The following is a 27,850-nucleotide window of genomic DNA, read 5'->3' as shown; positions in this document are numbered from 1 at the left end:
ATCCTCTGATAGAATAGCCTTAAAAAATAAAGAAACAAAAAAACTCCATCTTTTCCAATCCATCCTTTTATAAAAATAGACAGAACTGCCTTTGATCTACTTTTCTTGGTTTTTAGATGAAGTGACACCATCAAAATAAGCTCATTATAAGTCTATGCTACAGTGTACAAAGGCTTACACAAGCTTGTTTTAGTAAAGATTAAGTAGTAACAGTGATGGTATTACTGAAAAAGTGACAAAACCCCATGGAGGACAACACTTATGCAGTTGAAGATTATGCCATTGTATCTTCACAGTTTCTTTAATCTAGCTAGTTTGGACACCAGTAGTAGTGGGTTTTCTTATACATATTTCAGATCACAGATGATAACAGTGTTACACGTACTATCATTTTTTTTTTCATTTTTTCACTATTTATGCAAATATCTTAAGAGTCTAAAAAGAACGTTTTAATTCCTGGTGATTTTGCTGCTATATCTGGCAATTACACACACATATATGAATGGAGATGAAATTAATGCAGTTTGTTTAACTTTTTTTTCAACAGTATTTTACAGTGCCAAAGTATGCCTGCTTCATGCTGCCATCACCAAGTCTGGCAACAGAATCTTCTCTAACTACTGCTACAGAAATAAAGCGGGAGAGCATTTTTGAACAAAGTTACAAGTTTGGCTACTTTTTAAAAAATTGTTACAATATAATACTGTATTAAAAACAGATAAACAAAGCTCAGCTGTTACCCATGCCAAGGAATCTTCCACTACACAACCTTTATCAGATTCCTCTCACCTCAAAGAAATTGAAGTACATTTATTAGCTAATAAAATATCTCCATTATATTCCATATAAATTTTAGAAAGTAAGATAATTATATAATACATGAAAACCAATTGATTCTTATTAATTCACTACACTCACAGACCTCCCCTAACTACAAAATTTTCCAAAGCAACACTTATTTTGCAGGTGGTGAGGCTCACTTTCACATACTTTTTTCTTTCTAGAGCAAAGTTTGGCTGCTGGGCACTGCCAGCCCCACCATCAAGACTAACATAGCATTTGAAACACACTCAGCCATCAATCACAGTACATAGTCTGAGTAAAACATCATTTCAAATCTTCAACAGCCTCTAGCTAAACTTGGCAAACATAAGCTGCTGGCAAAACATAGGCTGGCGAAGGAAACAGAAGGAGAAAAAACAGCCAAGAAAAAGAAAGAAGAAAGAAAAAAGTGCAATTCTGTAGTTCCATACATGGCACAATTCTGCAGTTCTGTTCGTTTTTCTCTTCTAGCACAGGAAAGAGCAGCTGTGCAAAAAGGGGCACATAACTGTTTAGATCAGCCCTTTTGCTTTAGATAGAGGTTTTAATTTTGGATCTTTCATTCTGCATGCAATGTTTGCACCCAGTTTAATGTGTCTTACCTGCTACATCTAGGATTAACAATTAAAAAAGAAGTATATTATGGATCTGTCCTATAACAAAAATACCTTGAAAAATAACCTGGAATCTCCTTCTTCAATATCACTAATCTCCAAATCTCTTTGCAAACAACACACACACATTAAAAAACAACAACAATAACAACCTGTGGAACTATTCTTCATGCTAATGATGTATTTTGTCAATATTTTTCCATACTTAAACATTTCCATTTTCTTATTATTCTTACTGACAATATGGCAAGTTTTGTGGACTCATAGCTTATCTTACTCTATCCATGTGAAACATTTATTAAAAACAGACAATTTACAAGAACATCTCTATATATTTCTCACCTCTGGTCCGAGCATTGCAGCAGGATCTGTAATTGTTGACATTACTTCATTGATTAATTCAATAGGAATGTCTCCTACAACCCTTGGCCTTTTAGAATCCTCCAGAGAATAAGGTTCATTATTTTTTCTCTTTTCCCCTATAAAACAAAACCAGGAGAAATTTAAAACAATTAAACTACCAGGGACAGTTTAATCTTTCTATTCATAAAACAGAAGCAACCAGCAATGAGGGAGTAGAATGCCACCGTGGAACAGCTTAAGCATTCTCAAATAAAACAGGAGGTTAATCGCTTTCTTAGTTCTTTATCAGAAAGCAGTTAATTAAGATTTGAAGTTCTCTTACCAATTCAAAAGTCAGTTTCCAACTTAAATACTAATACGCAGCGAAATCTGCTAGTATGTCTGCAGCACGTATTAGCTGTTCAAAATCCTAAATGACACAAGCCGCATGGGTGAAGAAGCACTGCTCTGAGCAATATAAGGTAGAGACTGTAAATTATTTCAGACTCCATTTCTTTGTCATTATGAATGCTGGAGCAGGACACTCTTTACTGCAGGGACCCAGAATGTAAGCTAATCTCTAAAACCAACTGCTTGGAGTAATCTAGAGCAGCACTAACCAAGTGGTCAGCCTTTCAGCTCAGGAGACTATCCATGCAGCAACAAAATCTGTATACAGCATGAAGTTATATAAAGTACAGGAGTCTTAATTTAAGCTCTTTGGTCTTTAGTTCTATTTTCCCCAAGATGACAAAGGCACCTGGTTTGCGGAACATACTGTATCTCCGCAGCAAATAGGGAAAGAATGTCTGATATCAGCTGTTTCACATTCTATTTTTAAAAAGTGTGAAATTAAACAAAAAGCACAAAAAATAGCAAGACTAAAATATTAAGATTAGATTAAAGGTGTTTCTGTGAAATATAATATTGAAACAAACATGACAGCAAATAAAAATAATGAAACTATGATTCACCCAATTCATCTGAGTTGAATGATAATAAAAATAATAATAAAGAATCCGTTTCTCAAAGTTTCTTAAATCGAGGCCAAATTGTCATCACAAAGTTCTATTGGTGGATAACAACAGCACACAGCATGACAAATTCTTTTAGCTGACACAATTATATTGGCAAATTTCTCATTGGCGGTGTCACAAAATGGCATCAAAACAGACTTTTTGCACATTCCTGCTGCACACACAATATTGAAAATATTTCCCTTTGCACAAAACTCCCATTATATTAACAAATCATTCTTGTATTGCTGACTCTAGTGCATACAATATATGGCAAGCTACTAATAACAACACTTTGAACTCAACACATAGGCTATATGCACAATCTATCAGACAAAATTAGCAATTAACTTGTGTCAGATGAAAAAAGCAAACAATACCGTGGAATAAAAAGAGAGCTGGATCCTGAGAGTGCCAGGAAAGGTCTGATCCTTTCTGGCCTGGAAAGTTACAGTAATGATTATTATTCCCATGAACTTTCAGCCTTTTAACTATCACCTGGTCTTTCTCTCCTCATAAGCCACGCCTTGGATCAAGCTGATGCATGCTAGATAAACCAATTAACACCTCTTTCCTACCTCCTGTGACTGCCATTCTGAACAACACTACTTTTTGCATTAATATCTCAGTTATGTATTTTATCCCGCCTCCGCTCTAAAATATGTTTTTCAGTTGTCATGTACCCTCGCACATATGTGCTAAGTACACATATGTATTTATGCAAAGATTTAGGATTTTTCTCTTTTAATCTCTATAGAAAAAAAAATCCTTTAAAAAGAAAAAAAATATAAACTGAATATTAATATTTATCAGGGCTGCAATTTTGCTTTTGTACTGGGATATTAGCATGAACCAGGATGAATATACCTCTCCTCGTCCCATACAACCTTTGTAAACTCACACTGAAATTATTTGCTTCTCTTTTTACTTCAGCATCCTTTACAGGGAACTTACGTGCTGCTGTCTTGAAAGATCAGTGCTCAGTACACGTTACAGTGCATACTGCCAAACAACACGAAATCCCATTCTGGGATCCACTAGAAATAAGTATTCATTATAGATCTAAAAATCTCCATTATAGATTTTTTTTATTCTTCTTATAAACCAAGCAGCGCAGTCTGACATGTCATACATAACTGACTTAAAGAATGCATGATATTAAGATCCCAAACCAAAATATACCACATGAATTAACTGAATTATTAACTGCAGACCAGTATGTAAAATAACAAAAGTAACTAATTAAACAAATACATGAAAGAAAGGTCCATCAAGGACTATTAAGTACAATAATAATAGAGCTAGCTGCTAGCTCAGGATTTATCCAAACTGCAGACTGCCAAACTCTAAGAATGCACACAAACAGGAGTTTCACTCTATAGTTACTTTGTCCTTATCTTCCTTCCCTAAAGATCTGCTACTGGTCACTGTCAGAGGCAGGACACAGACTTTTGCCTTTGTTACCATCACCTAGCAGTGAGCTAAGCTTGGGTTCCTAAGGAATAGCCACAGTAACTTCAACATCTCCCTTCTGCAACAAGCAGACATTTAGGGCCAGCTACTGTGCATCCATTGACCATTTTTTTCTCCATTGCTAACGCACTTTAACTATGTGAAGATCAAATTGTTCACTCACTTTCTCAGACTTTCAAATGGTACACAGTTTTCTGAATAAAATTTTATTGTTAGTCTCCTTTCATTATGAAAACTGTTTATTCCTGTTCTTTATTGCCTATCTTTTAACTAGTTATTTTATGAAGGGATCTCCCTTCTTATTTCCCATAGGAATTTTTTCTCTTTTAATGAGAATTTGTTGCAGCAATTTGCTCAGAGCTTTCTGGATATCCAAGTACATGATGTCATTCAAAACCCTTATCCAAATGCTCACCAATTCCCTTGCAGTTTTGTACAATTCCTTAATTCTACAAAAGACACACTGAATTTCCGCACACCACATGACTCACAGGTCGACTGATTCAATCTTAATCATTTATTAATGTTTCAATTTATTGTTTCTTCTAATTGCCTGAAATAGGAGACTTATTGACAGTTCCTTGAATTTTCTTAGAACCCCTTTAAAAAATAGTTTTGCATCTGGGATATTTCATTTCTCTCCTGCTGAGGGCAATTTAAATGACAGCTCAGCTGCACAAGTTAAGAATTAGTTTGTCAATATTATATTTCTTCTAATCCCCTCACTAAGATATCATTTTTCCTGGTGACTGCTTACTACTCATTTTACTGATCTGTAAAAAGAATTCTTCTATTTCCACTTTTCAAGATTGTTCTCCAGTTTATCCCCCATAAAGGAAGTGCCAGGCTAGGTGCCTCCTTAAGTTCATTTGTAGTGAACTCTGGGACTAAGAATTCATTTAAGCTTCTTCTTATTCCTCAAGCACTTACTTTACATGAGTGCCGGATCAACTCTCTGAACTACAAACACTCTTGACAAGTTCACAAGTTCTGAGGTACTTGCAAAAGGAGTTATTAGGAGAATTTATGCATTCAGCAACTTTTTCCCCAAAACTCTTTTTTAATCTGAACTCAATCAGGCTTTAAATTTAACTTGTTAAATTTAGAACTGATGTGTACTCTCTTTTCTTGATTCTTCATCTATATGTAATCTCAATGTCCCGAAGTATTAAGAAAGGATAGTAATATATGTCATTTTTCTTTAGACAAAACCTTTTTTTGTGGGCTATAAAACATTTACCCAAAGTAAAATGCTTTCTTACAACCTGTGTTGTGTAAAGACCTTTTCCATTTTAATAAAATTTAAACAAACTGATTATTTTTTAAATACAGGTGCCATTTCTGCTAGTTAAACATTGCTATAGTGGATAAAAAGCATGTGCATATGCGTGTTTTAGCAAAAACCTCAAAGTTGCTATTGCACAGTGAACACAACGACCACCATCACACCATAACTACTGATAACATAGACAGAAGCCAAAAAGTGAGTCTCTCTCTCCGTTACCTAAGTTTGGGTCAAGGACAGAAGAAATTTTGCAAGCTGGACTCATATTTCCACTGTTGGGTTGCTCCAGAGATGAAGGACTTGCACTGTATGAAACAGATCTTGCAACAGGAGGAGGACTGATAACTGCAACAGCAAAAAAGACAGAAAGATTCAGAACAAGGAATCCACTACAGCACTTGCTGAACCACTGTCGCTACTATGGACCCAACTCCACAGCCATCCACTGCAAAATAACAGATAACCGTGCAACAAACCAGCACTGCTGGTGAGCAAGTACAGACACTGGATCATCATCTCAATGTATTTTTCTAAACTGCCACCTAATGTGGGACTGAATCGACAGAGTTAACTGGTTGACAGAATTGGTTTTACTTCATTACAAATATCATACTTTATTATTCTGCAGTGCTGGGCACAAGTTAAGAAAAAAAACTTCCTTCACATACCTGCCAAGCCAGCTGGCGTTCAGCCTTATCAAAAGGCTTTTTGTAGCGCTCTATTGAAAAGTAAGATCTCGTCATTCAGCTTCAGCTGTCCACTTAAACAGTGTTCAAAGACTGGCTGCACAAACCAACCCAATAAAAGGGGGACCAGTTGAGAGGATGAAATTATTCTTTTAAAAAGCCTCACACTATCATCTCTCTAAAAAAAAAAAAACAAACTAAAATATCCATCTTTCAGCTGTGTCAGGACTTTGCACAGGGGATAACGTGCCAGCTCACAGTCTGAACACCTGCAGTCTTTCTCTCTTTGCATGCATTTATTTTGATGGCATCACTAGCAACAGTCAGTCTTACTAGCAACTTGTTCATGTTATATTCATGCTGAGAATCCGGTGCCTGAGAGGGACACATTAAGATCTGAAGCCCTGCTGAAGATAACATGATAGAATGAACCCTGTGAGCAAGATCATTTTAGAGTTGCAATGAACACATGCCTAAGGCAAAATTCATCAATTCATGAAACAAACTAGGAATTTCTCAAAATAATCTCTATCTGTCACAGCCGAAGTTTCCTCACTACACCAGGAAATCCATTATCAGATAAAATGTCAGCATAATGATTTCATCAACTGATAATCAGCAGTAATAACAAAATACGGAACTCAATTTCTCCAAGTTTCACTTCCCAGCATACCAAAAATTGAATTGTAAATACAACTGAGCAGAAAAGAGGGGAAGAAGGAGAAAACAATCATTGTCTTCCTGAAATATTAAGGATGACACATAGACCTCTGAAGTACTCTAACTCTGAGGGAAAGTGGTAAGAGCTACAAAATAGCTATGAGGTAAACACAGCACACATGAATAGGAAACAGTTCAAGGAAAAGTTCTACAAAAACAAGAAAATCAAAGGCATATATGTAAAGACAATGGGACAGCTGATGATAAGATACTGATAGGGAGCTGGAAAGGTAGCGAGGGTCATCATGCAAGCGGACTAACGTTCAGCAAGCCATCCATCCCATTTACTTGCTTATTATTCTCACTTGCACCACCTGAATACTCAGGTGACATGCCTCAGCAGTCAGCCTGCTCTATAGACACGCTCACATAGTTGCATTTCAACAACAAAACATGCAGAAGCACCAGAGAGTCAAATATTTGGGCCTACTTGATGTGGACCTATTTCAGTATAGCCTGCTATATGGAAAAGCTGCATGTCTAAGTTGCCTTGGTCAGAATTCATCACTTGCATTGGACTGGATTTTATATTTTCCTTTACTAAATGCAAATTACCTGTCTGGATTCCCAGTTGGCCAGTACGGGAAGTAGACACCATGAAATCCTGATCCCAAATGGGAGAATTCTGGCTGTACACTTCTTCTTCCAGCATGGACAAAAACCTAGATACAAAAAACAATGAAATGTTAACATAATAGGATCATGCAAAAAAAGCCAGACTAGACATCAAACATCTAGCTGGGTACAGTGTGCTTCTACTTATGAAAATTGATCATTGATTGTAAGCAAAAATTATTGAATTTGAAAATGCAGAAATAAACATTTCTACAGAACAAAAAAGAGCATTAATAAGAAAGAGCTCACAAATGGGAAGGTACTGATGTTATACAATGATGACAAAGAAATGTCTGTTTATCCTGAAAAACTGGTATTTTGCAGATGCAGATTTTGCTTTCTACCTCACACAAATTTATAAAATCCCAACAGCGTTAGTCATTCACAATGCTCTTAGGACGACATTTCCAGTCCTTAAAATGTGGCACCGTAACACTGCACATTGCACATTAGGGCTTGCAGGACAGTATTTTTTAATTTTAGTTTGGTATGCTTACAGAAACGGCATGATTTTACACCTCTCTGTATTACACGAGAGAGATCCCACAGATCAGACTCTGGGGCGTGCCTGCCTTTACAGGGCCAGTACATTAGCTCCCTTTCAGAGGCGAGATAGCTGCTTATCCTGCATTGCACAAAAGGGGTTCTCAGACCAGAAGTCGACTTGGCACATTTTTACTCTCTAGAGTCACCTATATGTACAGAAGCTGTCCAAAATAAACCGACATAACCATGGAGTAAGACTTTCCGAATACAGTAAGGATATTCAGGGTCAAGTCCTACTGCTTTATTCTACACAGAGCGAACTTATACCTAAGCACAGCACGTGTGGCATTAGCTGCTGTCTGGGCAGCTGATAATCGCTTGGAAGTTTACAACAGCTGCTTGGCCATCGCTGACAAAGCCAAGGCATGAGTTAAACCTGAGCAAGGCAAGTTAAACCTCGGCAAGCAGCAGAGCTGCCGCAGCCTGACCCCTCACCAGCTGCCTTCCATCAGCGTTGCTGTGCCAAGGGGCTCCAAATACTGCCATCCTGAAAAGCCTCCTCAGTTAATGCTTCTCCTCTTTCTTGACGGTTTAACACGGGGCTTGGTTAAGGGGGTGTTGGTCACCTGCACTGCCAACTACCTGCTCCCAGACATGTCCATTACAAGTCCCCAAAAGACCACTTGAGATCTGCAGCCACCCAGGTTGGGAAACCCACGTTGGGGACCGACATGGGGAAAGCCGGGCTGCTGGGGAAAGCTGATGGCGCTGCTTTGAAAGCAGGACCCAGCTCTGTACCCTCCATGTATCTGTTCTTCACATAGGCACAGTGTTATATCCTTTACCTATCTCAGGGCAAGACCACGATCCTATACGCAGACACTCCTGTACCCGTAACAGCCTGCCCCATATACGGTCTACCCTCCCTGAAGCATTAAAAGGCATTATTAATAAGCGTAAGGAACAACAAAACCTGGCTCTACCCAACTTTGGAAAGTTCATGTTGTTTTTCATTCCCATTAGCACTAAGCCACTCTAGTGCTGGGCAGTAATTTGCATACACCCAGCATCACCATCTTGCTTGTGGACTCGGTTCCCTCGTTGTAGGAGAGGATGGGCTTTTAACATATGGACTGGAGAGCTAAGCTATCCTCACAAAATAAGGATATTTTTGAAGAGAGAAGCTCTTTTAACAGAAAAAAATACAATGAGCAATCTAGTCACCCTCCTTTAAGGGTCAGTAAAACATCTGACATTTAGGCTAGCCAAAGCTGAGACAACCCATTCTCTTGCGTATCCCAAGATGTGAATATTGCTGTTTAACTGAGGGAGATTCTGTTATCAATGTGCCAGTACTGAATCAAGCTGTCACTATTGACTTCATGAGTTTAAGGTTCATAAATGCAGCTTTATATTGACAACTCTGTTTTTAATTAAATGAGCAGATCTTTTCTGAGGGCGAGGAGAAGAACTACTTTGTTCCCCATTACAATGCTGAATGGAAATGAAATTCTTAACTGTAAATAAACTGAAATTCTATTTATTTTTTACTGTTCCACCATAAAAGCAGAATGAAGCATATGTTTTTGGAGATCTGGATCTGTGTTGCTTCCAAGGATTACTGAAAAGAATATAAGTGACGGACAATATATTCTAATCGTCAATAAGCACAATCCCCCAGGCAAGACGAATAATCTCAGTTACAAAGTAAAGCCCTAGGACAAAGCCAAACAGTCAACATTTATTCATTATATATATAATAAGCAGTCACATACATAAAATACACTAGTTCAAGTGACGGAAAAAAAACTGCAATATCTATTTGCCACTGAATAAATGATTTTAAGTTGTAGGTAAGAGAACTAATCACATTTTTTTTCACTTCCATGTCAAAGTTGCATACTACTGGTTAACCTTGCATGTAGCTGAGTTGTGACTCCTTACTTTGGAAAGTGGGTGAGGATTAGTGTTCGTTTCTCTTGAGGAAGTTTGTCTTTCTCTTGCCGAGCCTGCTCCAGCAGTTGCCGTCTCATTACAGTAAAAACAGAGCGAAGCAATGTCCTACCAAAAACCTGCGTGGTTTCATATCGAGGTAGACTGTCACAGAACTGAGGGACATTGCAGTAACAAAGCCATCTGCAAGGGGGAGAACAGCCAGATAATTATTACCACCTAAAATACATATTAATAACCTAATGTGATAAAAGCACAAGTTATCTTAAGCCTCCATATATTCTTTTTTTCTGCACTGTAGTTTCTACAAAGTGCCTTTCAGCCAGACAGTAATTATATATCACACAAAATTTGTGTTGATGTCAAGGATTTTCTCCAAAACTCATTTGTTCAGCCTCCTGTGTCTGCTGCCTGTAGCTCCAAAGACTTTGCCCTTAGCCTGCTCTGTGCCTTGTTTTCTGCTCTTTGAACTCCCATTTTCCCAGCTATATGTAAAAGGGATGACATTTCCAATTAGTTCCATCCCAGTCTAACAGGACTTCCAGCCTGGCCTCCCACCAATTGGCTTTTTCCCATTACATCTTGGCCTGATACTCTTTCATTTACTACCAGCTCCTTCAATAGTGAGTTTTGCATTAATGTGTGTGTGTGTGTGTGTATGTGTGTGTATATATATATATATATATATATGATCCTGCCCCTCTACTCAGCCCTGGGGAGGCCTCATCTCGAGTACTGTGTCCAGTTCTGGGCTCCCCACTACAAGAGAGACATGGAGCTACTGGGGAGAGTCCAGCGTAGGGCTACGAGAATGATCAGAGGGCTGGAGCATCTGCCCTATGAGGAATGGCTGCGAGAGCTGGGCCTCTTCAGCCTGGGGAGGAGAAGACTGAGGGGGGATCTTATCAATGTGCATTAAGTACCTGTAGGGAGGGTGTCAAGGGGATGGGGACAAACTCTTTTCAGTTGTCCCCTGTGACAGGACAAGAGGCAATGGGCAGAAATTGAAGCACAGGAAGATCCACCTGAACGTGAGGGGGAATTTCTTCCCTGTGAGAGTGACGGAGCACTGGACCAGGTTGCCCAGAGAGGTTGTGGAGTCTCCTTCTCTGGAGATCTTCAAGGCCCACCTGGATGCAACCCTGTCTACCATGCTCTAGGTGACCCTGCTGAGCAGGGAGGTTGGACTAGATGATCTCCAGAGGTCCCTTCCAACCTTACTGATTCTGTGATTCTATGATAATTCTATTACGCTATTTTTTTACTACAAAAGCAAGAATTAAAAGAGATCTAGCTTTTTATACTAGTTTTTCTTCCCCCAATGAAGTTACTCCATCAAATCCTGAATAAAATATTTAAAAGTCATATAAAACCTACCATTTTAAGGAGCCTAAAAATATCTAATAGCTATTTATCACTCAAACACTTATGAAATCATTTTCATTTTCCAAGCCTGCCATGATTTGTTTTCAATCTATAATGCTTTTCTATATTTATTTTTTTAAGTTGAGTAACAGTCTTCCTTATTTCATGTACTAAAATTCAGGAGCTTATATGAGGCGCACATCTTTATCAGAGGGAAAGCACCTTTGCAAACACAAGAGTTACTACAGAGTTGTTAGATATAGCTCACAGATCTCTGCACTATGTTCTTGGCTGATAAAGCACACTGCAAAATACAAGAATATGTGTGGAACTGATGGCCAATGACTACAAGAATTCACATGGCTCAGCTATAGTCCACAGGCACTGGTGTGTTCCTGAAATGCATATATGTTGTATTTGTAAGCAAGACCTTAATAGGCAAAAGCACCATTACCTGGTATAATTCACTTTATACTCCGCAATATCATCACTGGGTGATCTCAGTCTTCGCTGAGAAGGAGTCTCCAGGTGCCAGTAGTTAATGCGGTTCAGAAACATTTTAGCCAGTTCAACTATTGTTTGCCTTTCCTTCGAGGGTAAATGGCTAAATTTGTACTGCACAAAATTATTCACACCCTTGAAATAGAAAAAGAAAATGATGTTTAATTATTTAATCATATTTTTAGTAGGTGTGTCCTTGATCATTATTCACTTTTATTAATGCTGAACTTGCATTGCATGGAAAAGAAAATAAACACTGCAGACTGAACTCCTTGCTCTGTTGCATGTGTAATTGCAACAAGCCAGTTCCCCTGTACAGAGTATCAGGTACATTCAAATAATCTTTTTTCTATTTCAGTAGTAGACTTAGAGGGAGAGATGGAAAATTATTTTCTCTTTATTTTCAAAGCATAAAAATTTTGATGGGAAAGGTTTTTTTTTTTCCTGTATGCTTCCATTGCACAATTTTGCTGCATAATTTATTCATTTCCTCTGTAAATAAAGTACATACTTCCTCATTACTTAAAAACCTCTCTGGCTATTTTTTAACAGTAGACTGAGCCTTGGGGACTTCTGCTACAGATTTGTCTACAAAGTATATTATTTCTTCAAGAAATGGTGGTGTTGCACAAGTAGGTCACTTCATTGCACTTTGTATACTGCCCACTTTAAAAATACTATTAAGGATAAGTTAAAATGTGCAACTACAATAATAATAATAATAATAACCTGCTGCAATACACCAATCTTGTAAAACATATACAACACTGCTGCTTAGCAAATAATTTTGTGTGATCAGTTTGCTGAACTGCTAAAAATAAGTGGTTGAAAATAAAGGTCTATCTTAATTATTTCAAAATAAGCTGTAAAAAGAGTTACTCTTTGATCTTAATGCTTTACCTTCTTATACAAATTGATTAGTATGAAAAACATGGGGAAAAATAAATATATATATATATTCAGACAAATAGAAATAGATATAAAATATGTATATGTGTATGTATACACACACACACATACATATATATATAGTGTGAAACTTTTTTAGTAGTATATTTTAAGGCTTTGGAGTGTATGATATTACATACACCTGTGTATGATATTACATACACTTACTCTTGGTTTATACTCAAACCAAAGGAGCACAAAAGGTGAAGTCTTTTTAACAATTCAGCAAAAAAGAGTTTTGAGTTTACTAAGACAAACTGATAGTTGCAAGGAAGTACTTACTACACAAAACAGAATCTTCACATTCAAAATATTCCATCAACCAATGGGAAAACATACAGTCCCTAATGTAGTGAGGTACTAAAGCCTCTGCATAGTCTCACTGGAGTTAATGACTCTACTGGCATGCCAGAAGTGCATTCTTAGGTGCTTGCTAAATCAAAATCTGAATTTGTCGTATATTCTTTATCCACTGAGAGATTTATAAAAGCTTCAGTTATTCTTTGTTTTAACTGGTTTTTGCTATGTATGCTTTGAAAGAGGAGACTATAATCTCACTACATTGGATTGTGACTTTATCACGGATTTCACCGAAGACAAAAGTCATTTTAATATTGAATTTCAAAGTCTCAACAGCACTTTTCATCACTCAGGACAGTGAAAGATTAGAACTGCCAAGCATAAAAGTAGCATTTTCAGTTTCATTATTTAAAATCACAAAAAACTGCCAGTTTCATTAAAGCATAAGATGAATGATGAGAGAAGTCAAATAATGTAACTATTATACCAATATTAAAAGAGGAACAGAAGTCTCCTTCACATTCAATCTTTGTCCTGAGTAATACACAAATATGTTTGCCAACTGCCTAAAACAATGTATATTCAAAACTAGTGGTTACAGAAAGGACAGCATTTGCAAACATACACACAAAGAGCACACACACACACATTAATTTATACCTGTTCAATGCTAGGTTTCTCAAATGGGGGACTTTCCAAGGATCCTTCTACTACAGGTTTCCCCATCTGTAAAATGCACTTCCTCAAAAGCTGTTAAAAACACACAATTTTTTAGGAAATTAGCATGTACATTCCTAAGATCAATAGCAGTCACAGTTGCGCAACACTTCACAAGCAGTGCTGAAAATCTGCTCTGCAGCTGCTGGCTTAGTCATCTAGATTTATTGCTACTTAACTTCACTGTGTATTGCTTCATATATCCCTCAAAACGCATATAAAGGGCTGCTCTGTTTAAGTGTAGGCAGCTATGTTAGCATTTACGTCTACTGACTTTTCCTGATTTGTAAGTGAGGAGGGTAAGGCCTGCAGAGAGAAGCATACACAGTTTATAGATGGGACTTAGGGTGAGCTTCAGACACCGTCAGGACGACCTGGGGCATAAGACACTGTACCTTGCATGGGCCACACAGTCTAGCCCACAGCGAGCCATTATAGCTTCTCACTAGAGAAAAGAAAACCTCTCACAAAACAAAGCCAATATACACATAAGGGGGTCAGTGGACAGTGAAATTAGCATAGATGTGAAGGAATGAAAAAAATCGAAAAGATGCCGCCCAAGTTCAGCTTACTTTGAACAGGTAGAAATAGACTTGCTTAGTGTCTGCATCTTCTTCTTTGTGGACACAGGTGAAGAGATACTCCACATCCAATACAATCCCCAGGAGCCTGTTCATTTCTTCTTCAGACACATTCTCCAGGTGAGAAACATGATCAGCTAAACAAAATAATTAAAAAAAAAAAAAAAGTGAAAAGCCTGAGAGAACCAAAAGCATAACTATTTCCTGAAATATCTGAAACTGAGTGCTAATGGGAAGAATATGGATCCTGTAATTGCCATATTTAAGTAGAACTTGCTATCAAAGGCTCTTTAAATACGTCACATGTGAGCAGTTTGTAAAGCTAGTCCATGGATATAACTCCCACAGCAGAGCAAAGACACCTGACTGGAATCACAGTGCACAGCCATACCTAAAATGGATCTCAAGGGATGTCTGTCTGTATTAATACCTTGTAATATAAGTAACCACATATAAAGAATTTTGCTTTTGAGACAAAGTTTCTTGATTAAATCCTCATCCGTTTCAGAACCCACCTGCTCATTCAAGTAGCACCCTGCTCTGTGAAAATAAATAAGTAAGATAAGTAATCAGCTCAGTAAACAGTGGACACAGATGAGTAACTCTCACAAACATCTTCATATTGTGCAAGTTCAAACAATGCTTTGGGCACATTATACTGACAAAGCTTTTGCAGATTGTAATCTGCACACATGCCCATTTGTTGAGAAGTTTGCAAAATGGCAGCTTTGAAGATGTCAGAATTTGCATGAAACAAACTTCTTTTATCACCTCTGAAGGCAAATATAGTTCTACATTTACAATTTTCCATGGTTTGAGATTTAAAGTGGGACATCTATTTAAAGCTTATTTGAACAACTGGCCCCACGAAGAGAGAAGAAAATTCAAAACAAAAATCAATTCCTGGAACAAAATATTTGCATTACAATAATGTTTTTAGCTGACTCCAAGACAATGTAAATGGTATGCATATCTTTTCCCCTGAAATTTCAAGAAAATATCCTTTAAAATCAAAGGAAAATGATTGAAAAGATTGAGCATATTAATTTTTACATGGTTTAACAGCATTTATTTACTGGATAATTATCATATTATCCTAAATATGATAATGTGGTTATGCCTGGTAAGACATTTTCAACATAAATCTGATTCCTTAAGGAGAAAAGGAGTGGAGAGAAATAACATTTGACTTGAAAATGATCATTTTTGTTGGCCACTCAGCAAAGACGTTTGTTTTGGAAAGTCTGGTATGACATCTGTCAAAACATTTAAATTCTACAATTTTGTGCAGTTTCAACTGAAAAGGAGAGCTTCTTTGGCTCAGAATTTTAAAAAAGTACCTGCATTCACTTCCACTTAAATAAGCATTTATGATAGAATCTCTCCAAAGCTCTGAAAAATTCCATCAGCAAGCAAGACAGTCAGCATGGGCTTTCTTTAATTACAAATATTCAGCGTTCTAGGCAGAATAAAACGATTTCATTTCAGTCCTTGAACAAGATATGAAAGTTTAATAATTCCAGCTGTCAGTTCTGATCTTGCTAAAATAATGAATTCCCTCCTAGAGGAGCATTGCATTAGATAACATAGTCTTGGATTCAACTAGTAAATGGATAAAGCATCAGCATAAGCAGCCATTTCCATCCATATTCCATAAAAATACTGAAAGTTACTGTGACTTCTGCATGGCTGCATTTGAATATTATATTATACTATAGAATTAATACTCATGCAATGAATCTAAAAGTAACATAAGCATATTACCAGCAGGTATTACTACAGGTTACCATTTATCACAGTCACACATGCTTGCATATTAGTTCAACAAACTATCTTACTTGAGATGTTCACAGCTCATTTCCAGATTCTTGTGGCTAATTTTAAACCTTTCATTAAAATAAAAGCTTTTGTATACTAACATCAAATACTGTGCCACTCTTGAGTTGTACAATCCCATTCATCTGCTTTGCGCAAATGACACATCCTTACTCAACTGCTGTTGCACTTATTAAAGAAAAAAAAATCACAAGTATTGGTTGCTGCAGCACACAGGAGAAGAAAGAAAGCAGAAAGAGTAAGGCCAATGCAATAATATGAAGGCCTGTAAAATAGCAAGTCAATTATTTTGGTTGTGCAACTTCAGTAAGAAATTATTTGAGTATATGAATAAAAAGCAGCTGGAAAACAGAGTACAGAGGAAGGTATCTGCAGTCTTTCTCAAAATTAATGAATGTCTGCATAAAAACACTAGTAAACCATGAAGGAGGACAGGTAAATGAAGGAATACCAAAACATGCTCTACATAGGTACACAGCAGGAACTGAATACATCAATCACACCAGGAATAAAAGGAAGCCTGAGTGTGTACTTAGTGTATTAACATGTTAACCAAGCTGCTTTAAGAGTGCACAATAGACCTAAAACTGAAAATTATTAACAACAGGAAAACATGTCCTGTAGCACAGAAGAAAGCAATTAAATATAAAAGAGAGAAGAACCTCTCACTACATAAACACCCGGCCTTGAGGCTGCTGGACAGTGAATTCTCCCTGCCCACAATTCAGTTGCTGGTTCACAGTATTATGTTAGTGACCTAACAGATTGCCCAGACAAAAGAAATATCCATAACAAATCCAGTATTGAGCCAAGTTGTGTGGCTGAGGAAATCCAGACCATAAAGAAAAGGACAAGAGAAGCAGGCTGTCTAGCAGCAAAACAGCATACTGAAGTGCTAAGAGTAGATGAGGGTCCTAAGAGGGCCAGAAAGCTCTGGAGTAGTGACAAGCAATTGCGCAAAAGCAAGTCACAGAAGCAGCGGCCAGTATATTTTGGTGTGATGATAAGTTTAAAAGCCTCAGTCAGTAGTAGAGGTGGTACTTGTGGACAACACAACTATTTTAATTGCTTTAATGAAAAGAATGTATGCTGTAGGTAAGTCAACAGAAATAAGCATAACAAGCTAATGTGCACCATCAAACAGACTTTTGCACCAAAATCTGCACTGATTTGAAGATCAAATCAACTGCAGAAAGATGTCTTGAATAAGGCAATGCCACTGATGCCTAAGAACCTTCCAAAGAAAAGAAAACAAACAAACCAAAAAACCCTTACGTCTTACTTTTTAGAGATAACCAGTGGAGGAATTTCTGCATAGCTATTTCAAAAGCTTCCTGAGAAGGAGAAAATGCAATGCAGGTGATGGATCTGAAGCTTACACACCTTGTGATCATTCTAGTTTCAAAGGCATTCAGGAGGAACACACTAACTTAGAGATAAACAGGTAAACTATCCAGGAAAATACTGCTGAAAGACATTTATTTTTTGACTATAGTATGAGGAAGCAGGCAGTAACTCATTTCAGTTATTTCATATCAAGCACCATCCTAATTAGCTGCAGCAGGCAGAATAAGAAACTTTACTTTTTCTAAAAACAGCAATAAAGTTGAAGTAAATAAATTATATTTTGTTCTGTAAGATATATTAACTTCTAGGGTGGTTTACTTTAGTTCCCCAATAATGAGTGATTTAAGATTTTAATTGATAAAAATAAATAAATAAATAAATAAGGCTCCTTAGAGGTGCTGAGGTTTTTCTGCAAAATACCTAGCATCCACAAATTCTACTTAAAAATAGGGAAATGACAGACAAAACATTTTGTAACACCAAAGAAAAGAATCCTATGTCTTCAAAGGCCAGGAATGAAAGAGATGGATAACACGAGTTACTCTAATTGCATAACCAAAGCCAGCTCAGAGAATCTGCATGATAAAAAGCTGAATGAGGTAAATTTGCTAAAGTTACTGAACTCTCTGTGATACTATGCATTTGATAATTTTCTACAATCAAAACTAAGTCTGGGATGTAAGGAAAGGGAAGAAAACTGCTGTAAAATCCATAAATAGATCAAATGTAATGAGGGCATAGAATGAGAAGGGAGAGAAAGAAAAAGAAAAAGAAACAAAACCCATACCAAAAAAACAGGTTAAGTAATTCCACACAAAGTACATTATTACTTTCAAAAATAGATACATAAATAGTCCTCTGTGAGGATTTTACGTTTCCCTCTTCTTATTTCACTGTTCTAAATTTTGGTGTCCTATCAACAAAAATTAAAAAGCAATGCTTCTTTTCAAGTAGTTTCGAATTTATTATGGTTTAACTTTTACTAAATAGAGTCGTCAGCTTTTTGTCTGGATAACTGCAATTTTTTAAACAAAAAGTGAGACTGTCGTCTCATTCTTTTTCAGACTACGCAAGTAACAAATCATTCTTTTAGTCTGGCTGGGGGAAGGGGGGAACCACAGTAGTTAACAGTGGATTTTGAGCAGTTGCTTCCGAGTTATGCAAGCTGTCTGCACAGTAACTTAGATAATCCTAAAATGCACAACTCCAATACCATTTCCTGTAATGCAGAAAAAGCATGGTTCTTTCTCTAGGTAAGAGTACTTGCTTTAACAATGTCCAAGAATCTTTTACAGTTTGTTCTATAGTAAGAAATGGAATACAGTTTATACCCACTAGAGTCACTTATGTTGTAACTAAAGCACCTGACAGATGAAAAAATGTGAGGTTAATAAATGTTATATGAAAGACTACAATTATTATGAGTAGGTTACAATGCATTTGCATTTTAGCAACTTAAAAAATACTGATTTTTGGAAGTTGTGTCTCAGTTCAATTTCTTTGAAAATCACCTTAGGGTTTTCCCAACATATTTTAATCCAAATTAACTGACACTTGGGTCTAATCATAACCTGACATAACCATTAGAACCTGACATGCCATCTTGAATTTTATCTTGCAACAGCAGAGACTTTTGGGTATAAACACCTGGATTCCAGGAGAAAGAGAAAAGCTTACCTAGCGCATGGCTACAGCTGCGACACGGCTCGGTAAGGCTAACGATCGTCTGCTGCAGGTCTGCCCGAGGAGGAGTAGGAGGTGGATTGGGGTTTTTCCAGCCATTACATTTGCAAGATTCCTCAGCCTAAAATCAACATAGAAGAATATCAATACTATAAAAAATAGGAGCTTGCTGAGCCAGTGTCATTTCAGGAGTAATAAAAAGCAGCATAATTAATTGCAAGTTTTGGTTATCTTCCACATAGCTAGACTTTATTGACTTTATTTGTTAGAAAAACTAGTACCCCAAAGGGACAGATTAACACAGTTCTGGCAACCAAAATCTGCTCAGAAAAATACACATTTTTCAAACAATGGCTAATTCCTTTACAGAAAGCCCTTACTCTAGTTCCTACATGAAAGAAGTGTTCAGACACTTACTGATATATCAGCACTTACAGATTCTGCCATCTAGCCACTTTTAATAATTTAAATACAAAGAGGATATCCAACAGGCAACACATATATCACTACATTATCAGCTGTACTGCTGATACAGGAATCCTACAACTAAAAATAAGCACATGACAACACAAGCAAAAACAGGAATAAGCAAACAACGGTTGCACTACTCAACGTCCATGGAAAGGCTTGGCCAGCTCATTAAAGGCAATAAATGCCTGAATGCCCGAGGCAGTGACCCCACCAACAAAACCTGCTGCTTATGCTGGAAAGTTTAGTTATGCACACTGGCTGTGAAACACACCGGCAGCTAAGGGAGAGGTGGTGACTTGAGCAATCATGTTTCAGATCATTCAAAAGTCTGAAATACCAGTTTTGGTCAGCCAAAGAGCAGCTTTGTGGGAGGGGATTTTCTTTTGGATATCCAAGGGGCTACAGCTATTTTGACAGGTTCTTCTAACAGCATTCACGTTCCTATTTGAAGATCTAATTATAAGAAAAGCATCCTTTTCTACTGCTCAGTGATATCTGTGCACTGGGCTGAAATGATATACTCATGAATTTGCAGTGCCAAGACCTTACTGAGGAAAGTATGTCAACTGCTGCATAATATTTATGGCTCTGAAACACTCTTAGGAAAAAATGTGATGTTAATATACCTAGCACAACCGTGTCGTTTTTCAAATGGATTCTGAACACATTTAATACCATCTATTTCAGGAACCCATTTTATTTTCCTTTTGTGTTTCCAAATCCCATCTTACCTAAGGAAGAAGCACCTAAGAGCAGCAGCAGAAAAGAACACAGCTTGACAGTTCCCGAGACTGACAGCTTTGCAGACTGGTGGTAAATCGCTCTTCCAACCCAATTTCAATGTTCAGCAACCTGAGCACTAAGAAAGCTGCTGCCTATATTTAGCTGAGCCTCACATGGTGTTTCTAGCCTCTCTAATGCTTCAGCATTCACCTGGATAGACTCATAACCCTAAATGCCGTGGAGTCTGGCCAGATTTGGTGCAGTCTGACATGTGAGAAGGTAGGCAAACGGTGTTTCCAGAAGCTGAGGCCACCAGAACGACTCAGACTTCCAACTGCTAGTTCCCAGCAAAACTACCCTTCACATTCTTCCCTTGCAAAGTCTATGTCTCCCAAGCCCACTGACCCTCCAAACTTACTGCGAGGGTGCAGAATATCTACCACAACATGCATTTATAATGCGGCATAAGGGAGATTTCAGTATGAAATGTGGAGAAGCACGAAGAAGATTTTATATATATATATAAAATATATAATATTATTTTAATTTATATTTATATATATATTTTATACAGATCTTGGTGAATTTTAGGTTATTTTCTATCGTGTTTTCTAAGTGTAATACAATTGGCAGAGAATTGAGGAAGGCCCCGATGTTATTTTACAGCAGACACAGTCTCTTACAGTTTCACAGGCATTAAGCCAATTTTACTTTTGTTTGTTATCCAAGCCTGTAAGATCTATTAAAATTTTATGACTAGGAAGACAGATCAGTGATTGAGTGACACCTGTGACCCAAGGATACACCCTGTTGTGGGGACTTTGGACAGCTGTGAGATGATTTGATGACACATTCTCAATTAGCATCTTGGGCTAGACAAAAACCAATGCCAAATAAACTAGCCAATTTGCTTTGTGCAAGAGAATGTTGCCATGAGAGTTCTCACAGTTAAATCAAGGAGAGAAACTGTCAGAAAGACGCCTGTCAGCAAATGAGAATATTGCCAAAGTAAATTCAAAAGAATCATAAAGAAGTTCCCAGAAAAACAAATGATTGAATATTATTTTTAGGGAAGTAAGATTTGATCCTTCCTACACAGCTTTGGGGACAAATGTTCAACACTATAAATAACTGGCATAATATAATGCTTATTATTATTTGCCTTAAATCATACCACAGTAAAACATTACACACACACACACACACACACACAATACAAGCATTTTGAGCAACTTTTCCCTGAGTGGAAGCAGCACTTCTCAGAAGCTCACCACATTATGTTTACTATAAAGCCTAAACTCTATAAACAGTGAGTAACTACACAAACTTTAGTGTCACACAATAATTAACAGCAAAGATGCAAACAAATAGATGTATGAATCGTGATAACAGCTCGCTTAAACTGCCAAAAATAAATATCAACCCACCCACAGAAGAATAAAAACAGTGTGTTCAACAGCAGATTTTCTGCTCTCAGTAGTACTTTCTTGCCAGATCTTTTCAAGCAGACATTAATTTGTATTGTTCAAATTATTCCAGAGATCTTTCTCAAACTATCAGTTTATTTTTTTTAATCTCTCTATAAAACACCAGAATCAGCATAAAAGTGCTGTAAACAAAGGAGAAGCACAACCTGAAAAGGTCCTCTTTAAAACTAAGCTTTCATTATAGGTCTTGACAGTGAAGTATTTTGCACTGAATGCTCGATGTACATTCCTCAGTGGCTTAAATTGCTGAGCTATTTCAAGTCCTCCACAGTGTTTTGTTCATTCATTCCTTTCTTTGACTGTCTTCAGCTTTTCTCTTTCTTTTTTATGTCACTCATCTGCTTTTCATTAGAAAATAAAGTATGACTTCACCTCCTCAAAAACTTAAGATCATAAACAGTTTTGAGGGGAGGAAGGAAGAGAAACATTTGAACTGGTACGTCCAGTCCTTGGAGTCTTGTTTTCTGGGACATCTGCAGAGCTTTGATAAAGACACTGAAGAAAGTTAGGCTCTTTCGCCTTACTGAAGTTTGCAAGGTAATGAATGCCATCTTTGAAAGACTACAAATCATGAACACTATCTTAATTGGTACGTTTTAATAAAATTGGGTAAGTTCAGTATAATAAAACACAATACTCACACATCACTGCCCTCAGAAAAAACAATGAAGAAGTTATGTACATTTTGCACGGTGTGCCATTCTCTCAATCTTTTTTTTTTTTGTGACCTTCCCTGTTACATGGAGTGCTGTAGTGTAGATTTTGGACAGTTTAATTTTCTAAGGACAACGAAAACAATAGGTCTGGACAAATGAAAGTTATTGTTTTCTTTGAATACTGAATAAACTGATACTGAGTTAAAAATGAATAGCAAAAAAACCCAGCATATTTATTTTAAGATACATTGTTAACATTTTTATTAGAAAGTATTTGAAAGTTACAACACTAAACATCTAGGTCCCTTTTCAGTGGGTTTAGATGGTCGAATAATACAAAAGAACTCTAAGTAACACAAATGGATAATGTTGCAGCAAATATTCTTCGCATTTTACTGATGGTGAAATGGGCATAGGAAGATGCAACCTTCAAGCTAACTTACAAAGTAAAAGACCTGAACAATCTTAAAACTGGGTTTAAAATTTGCTATTGTACTTAGCTTTCAACTCAAAATCAAAGATTCCCCGGTCTAGTAACTGAAATGCAAAGCAGACTCAATAGATTTTATACATATAACATTACAAACCTCCTATTTCCAACAAGTACAGGTATTCTATAAAAATTATTTTTCTTCCCAGCATAAAAGCTGTGTAGTGTACCCTATTACAAAATGGTTTTCTCTCATAAGCAATAACCTCAAATTAATGTTTTAACAAAGAACATAACACAAAATGTAACAAAAACATTGATGAATTTATATATTTTTCTTACTGAAATGTACATACAAATCTATGAAAACATTTAAATACTGCTTAGATATCTACTCATACATATCAGGATATTAGCAGATATTAACAATTAGCAAGCAGATATTAGCAGTCTTTAACAATAGAAAATAATCAGTTCAGTGTTCAACTCTAAGGCCATTTTTTTCCTTTATTCATCAATCCAAATATTTTAGTCTTTATTTTTTCCACTGTTTCTCTCACCTATAAAACAGACAGGCTACCATATAAACATTTTTTATTAGTAATAAGGATTAAAATTCCACCTAGTTAAGAAATCTATCATTATTTTAACTTAAGGATCTTTAATTGGACCTGTAAGACACTTACAGGTGTGCAGATCTGCCCCACTATGGAAATGATCACAAGAAAGCCTTAAATATCCTCTGCATGCCCTAGATACTTCTGATTTCTCCAGAAAACGACCTTAATACATCTTCAGTTGAGCTTCAAGGAGCTGTATTCCCACCACACAAGAGTCCAGTAATGAGTCTGCTCACCTTCATCTACTTTAGGAAAGCTAGGAATATAATATTTCATTATGGAAACAGTGGTACATAGTTACTTTATAAACTATTTTTCATGTGCAGGAACAGGAAAACACTATAGAGGTCACCCCAGGATCTGAATATGAAATGACTAGTGGGAAGCACTGCACTCTACCAAGGTCGAGCCTTGGGATACAGCCTGGGAGAACCAGCTCTCCCTTTGAACTCTGCCACCAACCTGCTGCATGGCCTTGGCCAAATCATCTCATCTCTCATCATGCCCTTCTGACTTTTTGTGCACATTTGGGGGACCTTTTCTTAAAAAAAAAGAAAAAAGAAAAAAGAAAAGAAAAAAGAAAAAAAAAGCTTTAGGAACATATTAGTCTCTAAGTGCCTTAATCCACTAGGCTCTTAATTACATTTGTAAGCATTACTGTAATATGTATAAAATGAGAAATAATCAATTTTACAGAAAATACTAGTGTACAAAAATAGTACATATTTAAACTGGTTTAAAGGAAAGGCTCCCAGTGGGACTGCAGAGGGGACTGTATTTTCATACACAGTTAACTAATAGGGAAAAAGAAAGCCAGTAAGACTTCCTCCTGCATTTTTCTTAAATTTATTTACAGGTGTAAGCCACACAGTGCCGCTTTTATATGAATGCACAGCAAGCTCTGCAAAACATAAAAGAATACTCTGTATTTTCTAAAATTCATGAGAACTGTGCCAATTCTTAACATATATCTTACTGTTCAAAATACCTTTCCTTCTCCCTCTTCCCCCACACTTGGGTCATTTAAAAAGATATTTTACATGGAATAGCTTTTTCTCTCCCTTCTGTCCCTGAGCACCTTCTTCACAGGGAGAAACGGTCAAGCTTGACAACTACAACTCTCCTGTCTCAATTCTTTTTCAGGGAAGGAAAAAAAAAAGGACAAAAGAAAACCCCAAAACGACAACAACAAAACATTTCTACAGCCCTAGGTCAGGGCAGCGGCTCCCTAAACTTATTCCAAAGTCCTCAGTCTAGCTCTGCTAAGATTATACGTACACTGAAGACATCTCTGCCAGCAGTTTTTGGCCGTTTTTCCCCAAAGGCTGAAGCAGAGGGATTGCTAAAGAGTGTCAAGGGGGTCTCGTTCCCTCCTTGGGCCGGAGCAGCCTGCTCACCCCGCGTGCGGCCGTCTCATCCGTCTCCGGCACATTGCCGCCACCAGCGAGGACCAGCCGCTGGCCGCTCTGCCACTGTGCTCTTCCCCTCTCCTAGCACCGCTTCTCTTCAGCCCTAATGAAGGAGCTCGCTGCCTCTACTCCTTCACACATGCCCACTACTTGAATGAAAACATATGTTACCTTATTTTGGCACTGGAGATGGTGCGAGTGTTTGATTTCTCTCTCTCTCAAACAGAAACACACAAAATAAACAGAATCAAAGTTTCAGCCCAAAGTTCAAAGTTATTCCCTGCACTGCTACAGCTTCTTGCAAAACACTAATGTTGTGAGCCAAGCACTGCAGTTCTGGAGCACCTGCCAGTTGCTCAAAAAAAAAAAAAAATAACACATTCTTCTGCTCTCCTGCCTCCTTGTCCCATAGGACAAACTGCTTGATTAGTTTACAAGAAGCTTCCTGTTTGTCTACTTGCTTATGTTTTGCAACCTGAAAGAACGCTGTCTGGTATTAAATTACTGAAGAAAAGCAAAGTAGCACAAGTTGGTTTTGCATTTTAATCTGAACACAGAGTAGTGCTTAGTTCTGCAGCTGTGCCTGGCTCTGGGGTGCCTCTAGCCACAGGTCGCATGCCCTCAGTTCACTACAGCGCCAGCGGTGGCATGGCCCTGACTTCCCGCAGAAGGGCAGGAGCCTACGGCTGGTAACACTACCTCCTCATGGCACCCGCAACGTGAGCTGCCGCTGCTCTGCGTGTGACTGGAGATCCATGAAGGGAAGAAAAAAAGATCTAGCTAAGGAAGGAAAGAGGGACAATCATATCTAGCCCCCCCCACACACACACACACACATCCCTCATGAAAATCTCACACCTTCCCTGTCCAATGCTGCTTAACAGCACCATAAACCTTGGTAACATTAAAATACTGTAAGGCAGAGGGGAATAAGCGCCAGAAAGTTTTGAACCATGTCATCCATCCTTCAATGAGGGCTTCAAGTTTCAAACACACTAACTGTTCTTTCACGTTACTGACATTGGTGATGTCTTGCCATGCCCCATATACGCATCAAGCCTAAGAGGAGATGCCTACATATTTGTCAATGGCTAAGAAATTAAAGCATGTGTGTGGTTAATTTGATCTCATATGACTTCGCCTTGCAACATGCTTTCAGCCTAAGTTAAAGCACCTCACATCACCAGACAGGACTACAGAGCCATATTATAATACTTCCTTATGTACATTAGCATTTAGGTTGGCCTTTCATTTAACTTTTGCCCTTTTGAGGGTTCCAATGTAAGGGAATAAAGAAAACAGAATACTTTTTCACAAACAGTTCAATTATTTTCAATGCCAAAAATATTACTAGATTTCCTAACACCACGGCCATCCTGATCTTGTCAGAGTCGCTGTGCACCTGTGAACGGCCACCACAGCAGCAGTGCAGCCGACGGCCTGTGCTCAGAGCACACTGGCCCTGCGCTGAGTGCAGCGCAGTCCCTGTGCCCATGCACGGACAAAACCACCAGCTGTCACATGCAACTCTGACCAGGTTCCCTCATCTCCAACAACAGTCAAGTCCTGCTTTTCCCATCCAGAAGAAAAGTCCAGACAGAAGGAACGATGGATGCGGGGAAACCTAGAGCAGCGCTGGGGATGCGAGAGGCCTCCTGTCCGCACCGACGTGACCAGCAGGGACAACTTTCCCAAACAGAGAGGCCGATGCTCTGTGCTCCTCTGCCAAAGCTGCTAGCGACGCTGCCAGCCCCGCGTCGGGACGCGGGGCCGGTGCAGCCCCCGGGAGGAGGGGGCCTCGCTCCGGCCGGGCTGGGCTCGGCCGGGGGGCCGCGCAGGGAGCCCGCTGCCCCCGCGGCGCGCACCAGCACCGCGGCCCGGCGCGGCGCCTACGCGGCGAGCAGCGGCGGCGGCGCGGTTGGCCCAGCGCACACGGCAGGCAGGGCAGGGCCGGGGCCGGAGCCGGAGCCGCTCGCCCCGCCGACCCCCCGGGGCAAGCGCGGCTCCCGCGGGGGCGGCCGGCGGCGTGCGGTGCCCCGGCGGCGGCGGGCGCAGCGGGATGGGCACGTCCGCTATTTCCCGGATCGACAGGGGCAGGAGGAGGAGGAGGGAGGTGCTCCGCGCCACGGCTTGTTTTCGGCGTGTTTCGGGCTTTTTCTTGCCGCTCAGGCTGGAAGGCTCCGGGGAGGAGGAACGACCAGCCCCGCCGCTTCCGCGGTTCCCGGCAGCGGGGAGCGCGGGGCTGCAGCCCGGCCGCCTCCCCCGCCCGGCTCGGCTCGGCTCGGCCTGGCCCTTCCCCACCGCCCGCCTGCCCCGTCCCCTCCCTCTCTCCCTCCCTCCGCGGCCGCCTCAATCCCCACCCTCCGTGGGCGGGTGGGCGCCCGCGCCCGCGGCCGGCGCCGTACCCGTACCTTGCAAGCGGAGTAGACGCCCAGCTTCTCCAGCTTCTTGGCCCGCGGAGCGGCGCGCAGCTGCGCCTTCTTGCCGGCGGTGCGCGCCGAGCCGGGCCCCCCGGGGCTCTCGGCGGCGGCGCGGCCCGGCCCCCCGGCGGCCACCCCGCCGGCGGCCGGGGAGCCCTGCTGCGGCCCGCCGCCGCCCGCCGCCGCCGCCCCGGCGCCGCCAGGCTCCGCCATGCCCGCGGAGGGGCGCGGAGCGGCGGGAGCCGCCCGCCCGTGCGGCTCTGCCGGCGCGGTGCGCCCAGCGCTAGACCCTCCCCTTCGCCGCGCCGCCGCCGCCGGCTGCTCCCCCCGGGGCGGGCGCGGGC

At 39.4% G+C, this 27,850-nt stretch overlaps 1 protein-coding gene across 1 annotated transcript in view; it reads right to left on the bottom strand.

Annotated features, from left to right (window-relative positions):
- The window catches only part of KAT2B (lysine acetyltransferase 2B), a 46,547-nt gene extending 18,828 nt beyond the window's left edge, over positions 1-27,719 (bottom strand). Inside the window, exons 1-9 of the mRNA XM_062569315.1 lie at positions 27,498-27,719; positions 19,285-19,411; positions 14,416-14,561; positions 13,787-13,876; positions 11,832-12,013; positions 10,004-10,195; positions 7,514-7,620; positions 5,772-5,897; positions 1,779-1,915 (exon numbers count right to left, since the gene is read on the bottom strand). Of these exons, the coding sequence (XP_062425299.1) occupies positions 1,779-1,915; positions 5,772-5,897; positions 7,514-7,620; positions 10,004-10,195; positions 11,832-12,013; positions 13,787-13,876; positions 14,416-14,561; positions 19,285-19,411; positions 27,498-27,719 (1,329 nt within the window). The remainder of the gene's footprint in view (positions 1-1,778; positions 1,916-5,771; positions 5,898-7,513; positions 7,621-10,003; positions 10,196-11,831; positions 12,014-13,786; positions 13,877-14,415; positions 14,562-19,284; positions 19,412-27,497) is intronic.
- Between the last annotated feature and the right edge of the window lie 131 nt (positions 27,720-27,850).

Source organism: Rhea pennata, chromosome 2 (genome assembly GCF_028389875.1).
Source record: "Rhea pennata isolate bPtePen1 chromosome 2, bPtePen1.pri, whole genome shotgun sequence".
Lineage (NCBI taxonomy): Eukaryota > Metazoa > Chordata > Aves > Rheiformes > Rheidae > Rhea > Rhea pennata.
This window is presented reverse-complemented; position numbering and strand designations above follow the sequence as displayed.